Genomic DNA, 15,600 nt, shown 5'->3' with positions numbered 1-15,600 from the left:
TTGCTTCCAAGGAACCACTACTAAAGGACACCAATAATAAGAGACTTGCTTTGTTCAAGACACACGAGCAATGGACATTAGACCGGTGGAAATCTGTCCTTTGGTCTGATAAATACATGTCTTAGTGAGACGCAGAGTAGGTGAACGGATGATCTGCGCATGTGTGGTTCCCACCGTGAAGCATGGAGGAGGTAGTGAGATGGTGTGGGGGTGCTTTGCTGGTGACACCGTCAGTGATTTATTTAGAATTCAAGGCACACTTAACCAGCATGGCTACCACAGCATTCTGCAGCGATACGCCATCCCATCTAGTTTGCACTTAGTGGGACTATCATTTTTCAACATGACAATGACCCAACACACCTCCAGGCTGTGTAAGGGCTATTTGACCAAGAAGGAGACTGATGGAGTGCTACATCAGATGACCTGGCCTCCAAAATCACCCGACATCAACTCAATTGAGATGGTTTGGGAAGAGTTGGACTGCAGAGTGAAGGAAAAGCAGCCAACAAGTGCTCAGCATATGTGGGAACTCCTTCAAGACTGTTGGAAAAACATTCCAGGAGAAGCTGGTTGAGAGAATGCCAAGTGTGTGCAAAGCTGTCGTCAAGGCTACTTTGAAGAATCTAAAATATATTTAAGATTTGTTTAACACTTTTTTGGTTACTACATGATTCTCCCATACGTGTTATTTCATAGTTTTGATGTCTTCACTATTATTCTACAATGTAGAAATTGTAAAAATAAAGAAAAACCCTTGAATGATTAGGCATGTCCAAACATTTGACAGGTACTGTATATTCTCTATTTTAAAAATAAAGGGCTTCGGTCGTGTGCCGAGAAGATTCACAGCAGTCCCTCTTCAAAAGCCTTCACAGTCTTTCCTTCTTTTTTTCTTCCCCATTCTTTCTCTCAGCAGTCACATACATGTCATTTGCATGTTCTCTCTTTAATAATAAAGGACTTCGGTCATGTGTATTCTGAAGGTCTGTCAGATGAAACACAGAACTCACTGTCATGAGACCACAGAACTCAATTCCATGAGACGAGAAAGAAAATAAAAATACATAGTAGAGGAAAGAGAGAAGACGGCAAAATAGATCGTTTCAGAAACTACAAGAGGCGGATAAATCCATAGCCAGAACAGAGAAAAAGTGAGAAAGGGTGAGAGAACGCAAGCCCAGAGTCTCATGTGGAGAGGACTGAATATGGACATCACACACTTCCACTCAACCAGCGGTGTCAAACACAAGACACAGAGAGATAATATCTAATCCCATCAGTTTCTTTTGACACTAAACAGTTTACACATAACCACCATACTTTACAATCATCTATAAATAAATGCAGACTATTAATTACCAGGAGGATAAGAGTGAGAGTTAACATGATAGTAACAGTGTTACCTAATACAGCGACTGACAACAGCATTAGCCGAGGCCCCCCAAGGACAATCACGGCTAATCCTGCAGCATTTACGGCCTTACTTCCACACAGTCACCCATTTACAGGGGATTAGGGCTCATTTAGACTACACAAACACTACTTTAACCATAGAGAGAGTGGACCCTTACGAAGCACTGCTAACACTGTTAAACGCTGATTACAATGTACAGCCAAAAGCGATAGTAATAATGTCATAATAATAATGAGAATAATAATAAAGGGATAGTAAAAATGAATAGCACTTACAAAGAGTTTTCCACTAGATTTTGAACTGTTTTACACTGTATGGAGATTTACCTGCTCGCGGTTCCACAGTGCGGTTGCCATTGGAGTCCATGAAGATGAACCTGCCTCCGGTGAAGTCTGTTCCGTAGTCAGACAGGTAGAGCAGAGAGGTGTAGTCAAAGGATCCGTAGGTTACCTGTTATGTTGGTAAACACACAACAGGTTTTTAAATCTCTGCAGACAAACAATACACTCACTTGTTGGCAGTAATGCAGAGTGGGATTCTTTTTTTGTTCATACCTATATGCCTTAAATTTTCCCAGCACCAGACGTCAATTTGGGAAGTTTTGCCTTATTCAAGTATTTTCATCAAACAACATGTACCGAAAAGGAATAATGCCAGCAAGGGAGATTTAAGGAGCTTCTAAAAACCGATACATCTAATTGGGCTGATGTTTGATTAGGCTATATGAAAGATTAACTGTTGCAAACAAATGTTGTCATGTCTACAATAGTGATTGTTTAGCCAGGGGGTTTGATGAATAAAAAAAAAAATATATATATATATATATATATATATATATATATATATATATATCCTTTATTTAACTAGGTAAATCAGTTAAGAACTAATTCTTATTTACAATGACGGCCTACCAGGGAACAGTGGGTTAACTGCCTTGTTCAGGGGCAGAATGACTGATTTTTACCTTGTCAGCTCAGGGATTCGATCCAGCAACCTTTTGGTTACTGTCCCAACGCTCTAACCACTAGGCTACCTGCAAGCCCGGAAACACAAATAAAACATCTAAAAACCATCTAATCAAACCAAATTACACCAGGGACATAACTAAAATGTTCTTCTTCAATTTGGGAACATAGTCCCATAATAGTGTTTCAGTCCTCACTGGATGAGCATGGCAAGGTTATGGTGCACTGTTTTACATAGCACTTTTCCCCTTATATGCATTTAACAGTGGCACACTAGCGCTGCAAAACAATATATAACAAATATTAAAAACTTTATTTGGATACAGCAGTATGATTGATGGAGTGGAAACCAGCCCCAAAGACACTTAAAACCATTTACATTTAAATGAGGGCCTGGTTGGGCCAATTAAACCTGGTGGAGGGGGAAGGGGCAGGGTGGAGAGGACAGATGGGGGAGAGAGCTGGTGTTTTTGGATTACATTTTCCCAGCTGTCGAGGAGCCGAGAGAGAGAGGATAAGGTGACATTAATTTATATTGCAGAACACTCAGAGGAGATATGAGAAGTTTTTGGGGCACAGTAAAATGAATAATGATCAGAGATACCCAGAATATCTCATATGCGCACGGACACAGGCAGAAGGCGAACACACACACACACGATGGAGCATCAGCAAATGAAGAATGCTCAAAGATACGAGAACACACACGCACACCTTAGCGAACAGATAAGATAAACATTCCGACATATCCTTTGGGACATTTATCTGTAGTGTGCAATGTGTACAAACAGCTCTTACAGTCCTACCAATTGAATAACCCAATGAATTTCAAAAAGTTTGCTTTGCCGAGGTCCACAGTCGAGACATCACAGGAAGATGGAATGGGAGGAATCACAGTCTGGTATGAAATAATCACTTCATTCTATTGCCCTGCTGGCTAAACAATAATGAGATATATTCATGTGCGATCAAAGCTGCACTCAATCTCGCAGAAAATACGCAACTTTCAATTAACCATGAACTTACCCTCAAGACTATATTTCAAATCACTTTTCGGAGAGAAAAATAAAATAATACGTTTTCCTGTTCCATAATGTACTTTTTATGAAGTCATTGATATAGAACTACTGTACAAAAGTTTCATCCTTGAATATGAAATCTGTTTCATAAATATTAAAAGGGGATATTTAAACACAGATGAGAGGAAGTGTATGCTTTACACGATTCTGACTACAGTCAGCGGGTCTGCTGTACTGTGAAACAGGAGAAGGGGACATTCATTGCATTTTGGTAAGCTAGGAGGCTTCAACACTTCTTGACTACACAACTAAAGTGATGTGAGAAAGACCTTTAAAAACAGGTCAACATTCACAAGGCCGAAGGGCCAGACGGATTACCAGGACGTGTACTCCGAGCATGCCCTGACCAACTGGCAAGTGTCTTCACTGACATGTTCAACCTCTCCCTGTCTGAGTCTAATACCAACATGTTTCAAGCAGACCACCATAGTCCCTGTGCCCAAGAACACTAAGGTAACCTGTCTAAATGACTACCAACCCGTAGCCATGAAATGCTTTGAAAGGCTGGTCATGGCTCACATTAACACCATTATCCCAGAAACCCTAGACCCACTCCAATTTGCATACTGCCCTTACAGATCCACAAATGATGCACTCACCAAGGAACTTGAAGAAGTTGAGAGCTTCAAGTTCCTTGGCGTTCACATCACCAGCAAATTAACATGGTCCAAGCCCACCAAGACAGACGTGAAAAGGGCACAACAAAACCTATTTCCCCTCAGGAGAATGGAAAGATTTGTCATGGGTCCTCAGATTCTCAAAAGGTTCTGCAGCTGCACCATCGACAGCATCCTGACTGGTTGCATCACTGCCTGGTATTGCAACTGCTTGGTTTCCGACCACAAAGCACTACAGAGGGTAGTACATACGGCCCAGTACATCACTGGGGCCAAGCTTCCTGCCACCCAGGACCCCTATACCAGGCGGTGTCAGAGGATCCAGCCATCCTAGTCATAAACTGTTCTATTTGCAACCGCACGGCAAGCGGTACCGGAGCATCCAGTCTAGGTCCAAGAGGCTTCTAAACAGCTTCTAACCCCAAGCCATAAGACTCCTGAACATCTAATCAAATGGCTACCCAGACTATTTTCACCCCCCCCCCCCCCCCTAACCGGTGCCCCAGGACATTGCTGTTGCTCTTTAATAACTTGTTACTTGGTGGTCTGCTTAATTGCATTGTTGGTCAGGGCTTGTAAGTAAGCAACAGGTGTAAGGTCTACACCTGTTGTATTGGGCGCATGTGACATAACATTTGATTTGATTTAAAGGTAATCTAGGTGCACCCTGTAAAATGTATCACACAGGATAATGCAGAAAGAGGCAAAGTTTAAACGTTTGTGTTTGCTTGTGTGTGTGTGTATATGTAAGGGATAATCAACGAGAGGCTATGCGTTCTTTAGAAAAAAGTTAACGAGGTGGAAGGTATGTTCCACGACGCGCTAGTGCAGTGGAACTGACCTTCAACCTAGTTGCATTATTTCCCAGAGAACGAATAGAGCCGCGAGTTGATTATCCCTTTTATGCTATGGCTATAATTTAACAGATTTGCCACTAGAAATGTGTTCATTTGCTGGTAGAAATGTGTTCAACATCCACTGAAGTAGCTAGGAAGTTTACTAGATAGATACAGTAGTTGCCGTGGTAACCAAACAAACAGACCGGCTAGTTTAGCTAACCAAACCATCAGTCCTAGCTTGCTATTATGAAAATCGAATTCAACAATACCAATACTGTTTTCAATTTGACTGTTGCTTTCAAAAGCAGCTGAAAACACAACATGTAAAAATGAACTATAGCCATTAAATTCTACCGTGCAAATATACCATGCGTTATAGGGAAATAATGCACGCTCGAGAATGCCCTTCAAGCCAATCAGAAAGCAGTATTCAACAACACCATGGTATAAAACCTATTACACCTTTCTTTATGTAATTCTAGAAACTGGGTGTTGAGCCCTAAATGCTGATTGGCCGAAAGCCGTGGTATATCTGACCGTATACCACGGACATGACAAAACATGTAGTTTTATTTTTACTGCTCTAATTATCTTGGTAACCAGTTTATAATAGCAATAAGGCAGCTTGGGGGGGGGGGGGGGGGGGGTTGTGGTATATTGCCAATATACCACGGGTAAGGGCTGTATCCAGGCACTCCGCGTTGTGTCGTGCTAAAAAGGCAGGCACTCCGCATTGTACCATACCCAGGGGCCTTATTGCTTAATTATATTATGGCACCTTCTCTTCTATAAAATAATCTTACCTTGTCTATGTGAGGGTGCCAGTACTCATCATGCTGTGTCTTGGCCAGTGTGCTGTTGATGCGTGAGAAGAAGGTGGGCTTGGTGAGATACAGAAGAGACGGGTCCAGGTCAAATGTCTCCGCTATCACTGCCTGAATACGACCACGCACCTCCCTGTAGGGTGGAAGTAATCAATAAACCAATAAAACAATTAATCAATCAGTCCATTATTAATGAATGAAAATGGATTCATACAGTGCATCTTACAATGGTGCTTAACAGTAACTTGGACCTGTAAATACACTGCTCAAAAAAATAAAGGGAACACTTAAACAACACAATGTAACTCCAAGTCAATCACACTTCTGTGAAATCAAACTGTCCACTTAGGAAGCAACACTGATCGACAATAAATTTCACATGCTGTTCTGCAAATGGAATAGACAAAAGGTGGAAATCATACCACCCTCATACCACCCTCATGGAGTCTGTTTCTGACCGTTTGAGCAGACACATGCACATTTGTGGCCTGCTGGAGGTCATTTTGCAGGGCTCTGGCAGTGCACCTCCTTGCACAAAGGCGGAGGTACCGGTCCTGCTGCTGGGTTGTTGACCTCCTACGACCTCCTCCACGTCTCCTGATGTACTGGCCTGTCTCCTGGTAGCGCCTGCATGCTCGGGACACTACGCTGACAGACACAGCAAACCTTTTTGCCACAGTTCGCATTGATGTGCCATCCTCGATGAACTGCACTACCTGAGCCACTTGTGTGGGTTGTAGACTCCGTCTCATGCTACCACTAGAGTGAGAGCACCGCCAGCATTCAAAAGTGACAAAAACATCAGCCAGGAAGCATAGGAACTGAGAAGTGGTCTGTGGTCACCACCTGCAGAATCACTCTTGTTTTGGGGGGTGTCTTGCTAATTGCCTATAATTTCCACCTTTTGTCTATTCCATTTGCACAACAGCATGTGAAATTTATTGTCAATCAGTGTTGCTTCCTAAGTGGACAGTTTGATTTCACAGAAGTGTGATTGACTTGGAGTTACATTGTGTTGTTTAAGTGTTCCCTTTATTTTTTTGAGCAGTGTATAATTCACACAGAGAAACACACACACACACACACACACAATTAATACAAAAGATCAAATAGCAACTGTTTGGGCCCAGATATTGCAATTGCGATTATGAATTGCGATTTTCAAACACTTGGGTGAAAACTTGGTAATTCCATCAGACATGGTTAAAACATCTGTCAGGGTAGAGTACGTCACTTCTAAAATGAGATTGTATGAATTAATACATACTGTGCTAACTGAATACAAAACCAAATGAAAATCTTTTTCAACATTGTTATGTGATAATTGATAGGATTATTACACCTACATATTAACAAACATTCATTTTTAACAAGATCTTCAAAATACGGTGTGCTATAAACGCAACACGAATTAATTAATTAACAACATTATTAGATCCTATTTCCTATGTTACCATTATGAGTTAATTATGTATTCAGGCAGCCATGGACTGCAAATGGAATAGGAAGCTTATGATTGTGCAATTATGTATATGTAGGTTAAACCCTTATTATAATTGAAATTAAAGTCAAAGTGCCTTAAAAACATGACATCTAGCCTACCGATTGCAAGGTGCATTGGAGTCTGGTCCAGTCAATCAACGCGATGGCCTTTACCACGTTTGCGCCGTTATCGTTATGCACACTTGCTGCTCCTCATTCAAGGTTTGCACTAGTAACCACAGTCACAATTGGCTATATCGTAAAAATTCATGAAAACAAACATTTGCTTTTTGGTCGTCATTTAAAAAGTCAGGGTTAGGCATAAAGTAAGGAGTTAAGCTTAGGGTTAAGTTTAAAAATCACATTTTAAAGAAGATAAATTGTAAATATGTGTGGTTTATGACTTTGTGTCTGTGGTAACTAGTGACGACCCAAGTTTCATCAGACCAGAGAATCCGGTGGCGCCGTTATGATGGTTATGTGCATAATGGTAGTACCGGCGTCTCCTTATAACAGAGGCAGGCTCAGGCTGTGGCCTTGTACGTGGGCCAAAGCTCATCCCTGCTGCCTGCTCCAAAGAGGGCTGGTAGTGGGTCGGAGCCTTTTTTGTCACACACGCCATCTTCTCTGATGAGCACTGGACACGTGAGCCAGGGATATGCGAGTCTGACATTACGCGCCTGACAGGGGCGATACACCTCTGGACAGAGAGCAACCTGAGAGATCATATGTTAGTCATGGAATAGGGTCTCCAACAGGAGCGTGGGGAATGGAGGTAAAACTGGTCAGAGTCTGTTCCCCCATCTGCTCCCCCGCGTTGTGTCAAAACGCGGTGTCGCATCTGGGTCAGCTGGCGGCGCAGGGGTAGCTGGGAAAGCAGAAGTGTGGGTTGGAGCTGCCGCCTGGCGCCGGGCTCGGTATCGGACTGTAGACCCTGGTCTCTGAGATGAGGAGGATGACAAGATGGCCGTCGATGCTGTAAGGCTGACGTTGCCATGGGCAGATCTTCTGCCAGCTGCTTCCTCCCCTCCACTGATTTCCCAAAAGAGTTGGATTGCAGGCTCCTCAAAGAGTCAAAAAACAACCGGCTCTTACATGCTGACCACACTGCCTGTTTGGCATGCGTGAGCATTGCAAAAAAAAAAATGTTATTCAATCCAAACTGCTCGCAAGCGTAGCCAAGTGCTAAAATAGTAATTACATTTTAGACACTTGACGCTCTGCAGGTCCCGCCTCTCCCATCGCATTGTTTTCATGAGCATATGCGCACGTGGGTGACTGAAAGATGAACGGGGGCCACACTCCAGCCCATTTGGTGGTGGTAATGCACCTTAAGTTCATTGCCAACTACCATTTAACATCCACAGAAGAAGAAGAATGAACAAAGAGAAAAACAAACTAGGTTTCCCTTTTTATCCATGGATTAATTGCCGGAGTAGAGAACATAGCATTTTGTATGACTCAACATGGGTAAAAATTCTACAAATATCCACACAAAAAAAGGACCATATGCATTTCAGGTAACACAACAAACCAATGTTTATTTTCCAGAACAAATTAGATAGCAACAACAAGCTAACTAAATGTCCATGAATGTTTCATATGTGTTTCAACCAGTCTCTAAAAGAATATATAGTTAGTTCACATTTGGTTTTGGTATTTTAACATTCATGTCATGAATGCGTCTGGTGGGGATAGACAAAATCAACATGAACACGATGGTGCACGCACGGACCCGGTTTGGTCAACATGTTAGAGAGGGAGAGACAGTCGCCTCCTCCAAGTAGTCGTCATCGCAAGGACCATACAAATAAAATATTGAAATATTGATCCGAGCGACAGAAACAGTGCCCCTGTGTCTCAGTATGTGTAGACCAGGCCTCTGATCCTGTCTGGACCAAAAGAGTATGACATGTCATACTGTTTCTGGCCAGACCTCATCAGATACATGGGCTAAATATAGTAAGACAGAGGGGCGAAATTTCACTCGCTCGGATGCTCTGTCCTGTGAGAGAGTTTCTCCGAAGCAAGTGGGCTCAATCTCGCCCAAATCTGTCCAGAATAAGCCCAATGCGTATCTATGGGCATAATATGCAGACCTAAGCTTGTCATCTGCCTTCCCACCTTGGTCACAACGACTCCCATTGTTAGGGCGGAGACATGAGCGTCTCGTCATTATATACAGCTCTCTGGTTTCAGCCTCTTGCGAATTGGAACGGAAAGTTTGCGGCTGCACAGTGCACTGTTAGGATGCAGGCCTCCCTTGGAGTAAGTTGATATTTTGCCAAAAATTGTATAAATGACTCCTGTGTAACTAAAATACTTCACCAGAAAGCATGACTTAGCCAGAGAGGATCATTAGCTTATTTCATTTTTTTGATTCTGTAGATTGTTTCAAATCACAAGTGTGTAGGCCTATGCCTATTAGGGAATACAGCGATTTGGGCAGCCTGCGTGGCAATATGTTGAGCTGATTGAGTTGCGGCTGTCAGACAAAAGCATCTAAAATAAGCGTGAAGATAATGCGTCTCGGGTTGAATTTAAACTGTTGTAACAAAACAAAGGGCGTGTGGCGAAGATATGACGTGTCCCTCTCCATAAAACACATACCTCGGCTCTTCAGAATGCGCTCAGCCATCTCCCGCCAATTCATTTTTACATTGTGTGAATTGTTTGCCCTTTGATGGTTTCTTTTTTTATAACTTCCACATTACATAGATCACCAGTAGGCCTAGTAAATGTACCGTTAATCCCTCGTCATTTGGTTACATAGCTTTCTGTTAATACATGTATTCATTTCAGTCATTTACCATTCTCGGAGTGGGAAAGTTGTTTGCAGAGTTCACAACCTGCTAAAATTGTGAGAAACAAGTTTTGGTTTATTTCATAACCATTACGAGTTGTCAATCTTTTCATTGTCTTTTCTTTGGAGCGCTCCGTGAGCAATGAGCATGTGTCTGGTTTCTCGGTCTTGAAAACGTTGAGGGAGCGCGTAGGCTTGAGCATGCATGGAAGTAGGCCTACCTGGTCAGCTGCATGCCAATGTAGGAGAAGGCCCATTTGGCAATATCTGATTTCTGATTGCCTTAACTCACCAAGTCCACAACTAATAAGCTGAGCTTCTCAGTCATTATTTCTTCCACTCACACATTGTAAACGAAGTCTGTTTTTTTAACATCCATTGCAAATGATAGTTCCTCAGTATTTGAAAAATCTTTCCAAAACTCCCGGCCTCAATAATCACCAAGCCTCTGTGTGAAATAACAAAATATCATGATCTGATGATACCATATATCCAGTGGAAAGGTCATTAAAAAAAACTGTTGTCTGTCCCGAGCTCAATATAGCCTCAATATACACAGAGTATATAAAACATTAAGAACACCTGCTCTTTCATGACAGACTGACCAGGTGAATCCAGGGGGAAGCTATGATCCCTTATTGATGTCACTTGTTAAATTCACTTCAAATCAGTGTAGATGAATGAGAGGAGACAGGTTAAAGAAGGATTTTTAAGCCTTGAGACAATTGAGGCATGGATTGTGTACATGTGCCATTCAGAGGGTGAATGGGCAAGACAAAATATTTAAGTGCCTTTGAACGGGGTATGGTAGTAGGTGCCAGGCTCACTGGTTTGTGTCAAGAATTGCAACGCTGCTGGGCTGTTCACACTCAACAATTTCCTGTGTGTATCAAGAATGGTTCGCCATCCAAAGGACATTTAACCAGCTTGACAACTGTGGGAAGAATTGGAGTCAACATGGGCCAGCATCCCTGTGGAACGCTTTCGACGCCTTTCAGAATCCATTGGGAATGCAACTCAATATTAGGAAGGTGTTCCTAATGTTTGCTATACTCAGTGTATAGGGCTCATGTACTCTCATAGTCTGAAGGTATGCATAATTACATTTTCTCAGGCGATGACCAATAGGGGCGGAGCTCTACAATATATAACTGCGCACTCTAAGCAGGGATGGTTGTGATTGGCCAGTATGTGCATGCCACGCATAGTGTGATTGGTCAGCTTCCTCTGTGCATGTAGAGAATGATTGAACGGAGTATAGTGCATCTCATTGGAAGAGGTACCGTAGTGTAGTTTTTGTTGTATTAATGGAGTGTTAATGAAAGGAGAATATGGATATTGCACATGTCAATATCTCAATTTCGATCTGAAATCGATGAATCATGCAGCCCTAAAAACACGCACACAAGCACACACCTACCTGTAGAGTCGGAAGTCCTCTTCAGAGAATACATCTGTTATCTGCTCCCCAAAGTACCTGTCATCAGCCACGCAGGCATAGAGAGCAGAACAGAACCGGGCCATTAGCATACATTACCATCCAGCAACACAGACAGCACAGTGCACTGCACAATTACCCAAGAGGCCATGACAGAGCCGCTTTCCAAAGAGGGCAGGATAAAGAAGCAGACGGATTGCAGGAGATGCCACAGTTTCGGAAGACTGATGGAGCGACTGAGTGAGATGAATGGTTCAGTTAGTAGTGTAGCCATAGAAATCTAATCTAGATTCTATTTCGATGAGTGTAGCAGCCAGCTGCACCAAGGTTTTATAGCTGGGTAGGGCTAATGAGATAGGGTTTTAGAGTCAGAGTAGGGCTGGGCGATAAGGCCAAAATATCACATTTTTGAGGGTATGGGGTTATTTGACGGTATTTTAAGTTTCAGAATATTCAAAAGGTCTTCATATGTTTTATGAGTAGTGAATGGGCTTTCTCTGTTCTGATGGTTTTACACTCAACCTAACTAGGACTAAACTGACAGCGAAGTAATGAAATTTGTAGAACTTCACATTTATTTAGCATTGTATCAAAATACCTTTATAGACGGTACATAGATCTGGTAGAGCTCAATGGAACTCGACCCAAAAATGTAAATGCCATGGAAACACGTGGAAGAAAGACGCCGTGGGGGAATGATACCGAATCTCCTCATTGCCCCCCAGCAAAACTGTGCCTATAAATTTGGGCTACTGTTTGTGTATTTCACACTATGTTGAGGTAAAACAAGGTATAAGGCTTGAATGGATGTCAACCCCAACACATATTCATGTCACCGTCACCAATCAGCTGCATTGCAGTTAAAAAAACAACTTTGACGACCTCCACAGATTTCTGTACTCTAGCTATGCTACCAGCTTATACGAAACGGGAGTTAGCATTTATCAGTCACTTCTTCTAAACCTGAAAAGTAACCACTTCTAAATGTTATGGAGCGAAAACAGCCAAATACTGTATATCAAAATCAGACTTTAGTGACCACATTATGGGCCTGTTATAATCCATCAATCACTAATATCCACTTTGTTCAATTAGATGTGTTGAATGTACGCCAATCCGGCGTCCTTCTTCTATTCCATTGACCTCTTTACCGCATATTTACCAGTATGTGGATCCATACTGGTATACCCAGGAGTTCTGTGGTTGCCATGGCGCCATGAGGTCGCCTAGGCAGAGAGCTCTGTAAATATTTCTGGAAAGATATGGACTGCGGATTGAAGGAATGGCAGAGGCTCGCCTCATCCGGGACTGTTCCCGACTACTGTCGAGGTGTGGTGGTCTTTTCTGGCACTTTTACAGCCGCCAAAGTATCAGCCAGGTGGGTGCTGCACTTTGATAGTGGATAATCTAGCGTGCCTACGGAGGAGGAGACGGCATGCCTGATGAAGAGCTCTGGGCTTGTCTACTATCTGACTGACATTTCTCCCTGCCTGTCTGTATCATCGATACTCCCTCCGCTCAAGCTGCTGACTGCCTTTCCGAACTGCCTCAAGACATCTGAAGCTATGGAAGACAACCAACCATGAACTGCCAGATCTATACATTTGTTTTTGTTTTCAAAGTGACTTTGAAATTCTTGTTTGTAATGAAAAGTGCTATTTAATTAGGATCATTATTTTGAATTTAAAAGGGAAAAAGACACTGGATCAGAGAGAGAGCGAGATAGGCGAGAGGAGAGAGAGAACTGTTCACTCCTCCTCACCTGTAGATGTTGACAAACTGCTTCCCCATCGACAGAGCCCCAGAGTGCAGGTCCAGGATGGAAGCCTGGAGGCCAAAAAAAATGAGAATAAGCAAATTATTAGAACTTATTTCAGTCTACTTCTCTGCCCTTTATTTGTTATTGTTGTTTATTTGTTTATTCGGATCCCCATTAGCTTTTGCCGAATCAGCAGCTATTCTTCCTGAGGACCCCAACCAGCCAGCGCACTTCCCAGTTCTCTTACTCCGCCAGCATTCGAGAGTGACAGTCTCTACCATAGACACACTGAAGAGACACATACCGCATCAGCTCACACACACACTCGCGTCCACACTTTAAAAAAAACACAGAACATGACAAGTAACAATACACTGATAGACAAGGACAGTCAGACAAGGACAGTGACACTAAATTAAAATAGAATGATATATATTTATAGGCATGGGTCTGTGTTTCTCCCCTCACAGTTCCTGCCAAGTCCATTAAATTTTGTTTGATATAAAAAATTAAAAAAAGTAATTTGGAGATTTGCTTCCATGGGATCATGCCTCTGTATAATATTGTGCGTTGCAGTAAATTCGTTTTGGACTTGGGGAGTGTGAAGAGACCCCTGGTGGCATGTCATGAGGGGTATGTCTGGGTGTCTGAGCTGAATGTTATTTGATTATGCACACAATCTGGAATTTTCATTACAGTAATATTCATCATAAAAACTAGAAGAGAAGCAGTTAATTTCTCATCAACCCTCAACCAGGAAACACTGGCATGCATGTTGTTGATGTTAGTTCTGTATGTGCAGTTAAAGGCAATGTGTGCTGCTCTGTTTTGAGACAGCTGCAGCTTTGCTAGGTCTTTCTTTGCTGCACTTGACCATGTTACTGGACAGTAATAAAGATGGGACAAGACCAGATCCTGAACTAGTACAGTAGATGTGTCAAAAAAGCAGAACACATTTTTATAATATACACACCCCTCCCCATCCTCACAACAACTTTGTCAATATGACTTGCCCGTGATAATTGACCATCCATTGTTATACCTAGGAGTTCAGCTTCCTCAACTTGCTCAATGGTCGCACCCTTTATACACAACTCCAGTTGAGGTTTAGGTCTTTAGAGGATGTTTTGAAACAAATACAATGCTTTTAGTTGTAGATGTGTTTAAGACCAGTTTATTATTCATCACCCATTCTGATTGAACTGTAACTCCTTATTTAGAATTTCAGTGAGCTCACTGACTTTGGGTGCTGACATGTAGTGTGGAATTATCTGCATACGTAGTCGTTCTAATCTTGTGTAAGACCAGTGGCAAAGCATTTGTAAAAATAGAGAAGAGTAAAGGCCCAAGGCAACTGCCCTGAGGGACACCGCACTGTACATATCGGATGTTAAAGAAGCTTCCACTGAATAACACTCTGAGTTCTATTGGATAAATAACTCTCCAACCATGTGATGGAAGATGATGTAAAGCCATAGCAAGTGAGTTTCTTTAATAACAATTTATGATTAATAACATCAAAGGCTGTACTGAAATCTAACAATACAACTCCAACTATCATCTTACTATCCATTTATTTTAACCAATCATCGGTCTTCGGAATCAGTGCAGTACAAGTTGAGTGCCCTTCACTATATGCATGCTGAAAGTCAGTAGTTAACTTGTTCTCTAGAAAATATCATTGTATTTGGTCAAACACAATTCTCTACCCCCAGCAAACTGATTGGGTGGCTGTTAGAGACAGCAAATGGTGCTTTACTATTTTTAGGCAGTGGAATTACCTTAGCTTCCTTCCACGCCGTTGGACACACACATTCCTTTAGGCTTTGGTTAAAGATTTAGCAAATAGGGGTGGCAATAGTCTGCTACCATTCTCAATACTTTCCCATCAAGGCTGTCTATACCTGCTGGCCTATCATTATTGATGGATAACAATAGTTTTTCCACCTCTCCCACACAAACTTGAACAAATTGAAAACAGCAATCCTTTTCTTTGATATTAGATCTTACATACAAAAATATGATGTTTCACTGTTGTCATTTCACTTCTGAGTTTCCACTTTACTAGTGAAAGTTATTGAAATGCTTGGCAATATCGAAAGGTTTTGTTAAACAATCATTTATTATGGCTGTGGACCAGATCTACAGGAGTTGGAGGGAAGACAGGATGGTGAGGGCTCAACCAAACAGCCATGTACGATAGCATTACACACTAATAACTGTATCAGCCTGTCTGAACTTAACTTTGGATGTTGTACCAATAGAATTAGAATTTAATAAGATCTCTATGGTTGTACTACCCTGACCTCTAGTGGAGACAGAGGGAAGCTACAACTGAAATCTGAGCAACAGTCTTCATCCTCGCTTTAGGTCCTGT

General features: G+C 42.1%; 1 protein-coding gene across 1 annotated transcript in view; it reads right to left on the bottom strand.

Moving 5' to 3' along the window:
• uts2r2 (urotensin-2 receptor 2) overlaps window positions 1–15,600 on the bottom strand; it is a 34,465-nt gene that overhangs the window by 17,163 nt on the left and 1,702 nt on the right. Inside the window, exons 5-8 of the mRNA XM_055890490.1 lie at window positions 13,227–13,291; window positions 11,447–11,503; window positions 5,721–5,874; window positions 1,744–1,867 (exon numbers count right to left, since the gene is read on the bottom strand). Of these exons, the coding sequence (XP_055746465.1) occupies window positions 1,744–1,867; window positions 5,721–5,874; window positions 11,447–11,503; window positions 13,227–13,291 (400 nt within the window). The remainder of the gene's footprint in view (window positions 1–1,743; window positions 1,868–5,720; window positions 5,875–11,446; window positions 11,504–13,226; window positions 13,292–15,600) is intronic.

This window comes from Salvelinus fontinalis, chromosome 30, assembly GCF_029448725.1.
Source record: "Salvelinus fontinalis isolate EN_2023a chromosome 30, ASM2944872v1, whole genome shotgun sequence".
In the NCBI taxonomy this organism is placed as follows: domain Eukaryota; kingdom Metazoa; phylum Chordata; class Actinopteri; order Salmoniformes; family Salmonidae; genus Salvelinus; species Salvelinus fontinalis.
Note: the sequence above shows the minus strand (reverse complement) of the source record. Positions and strands in the feature narration are given on the sequence as shown.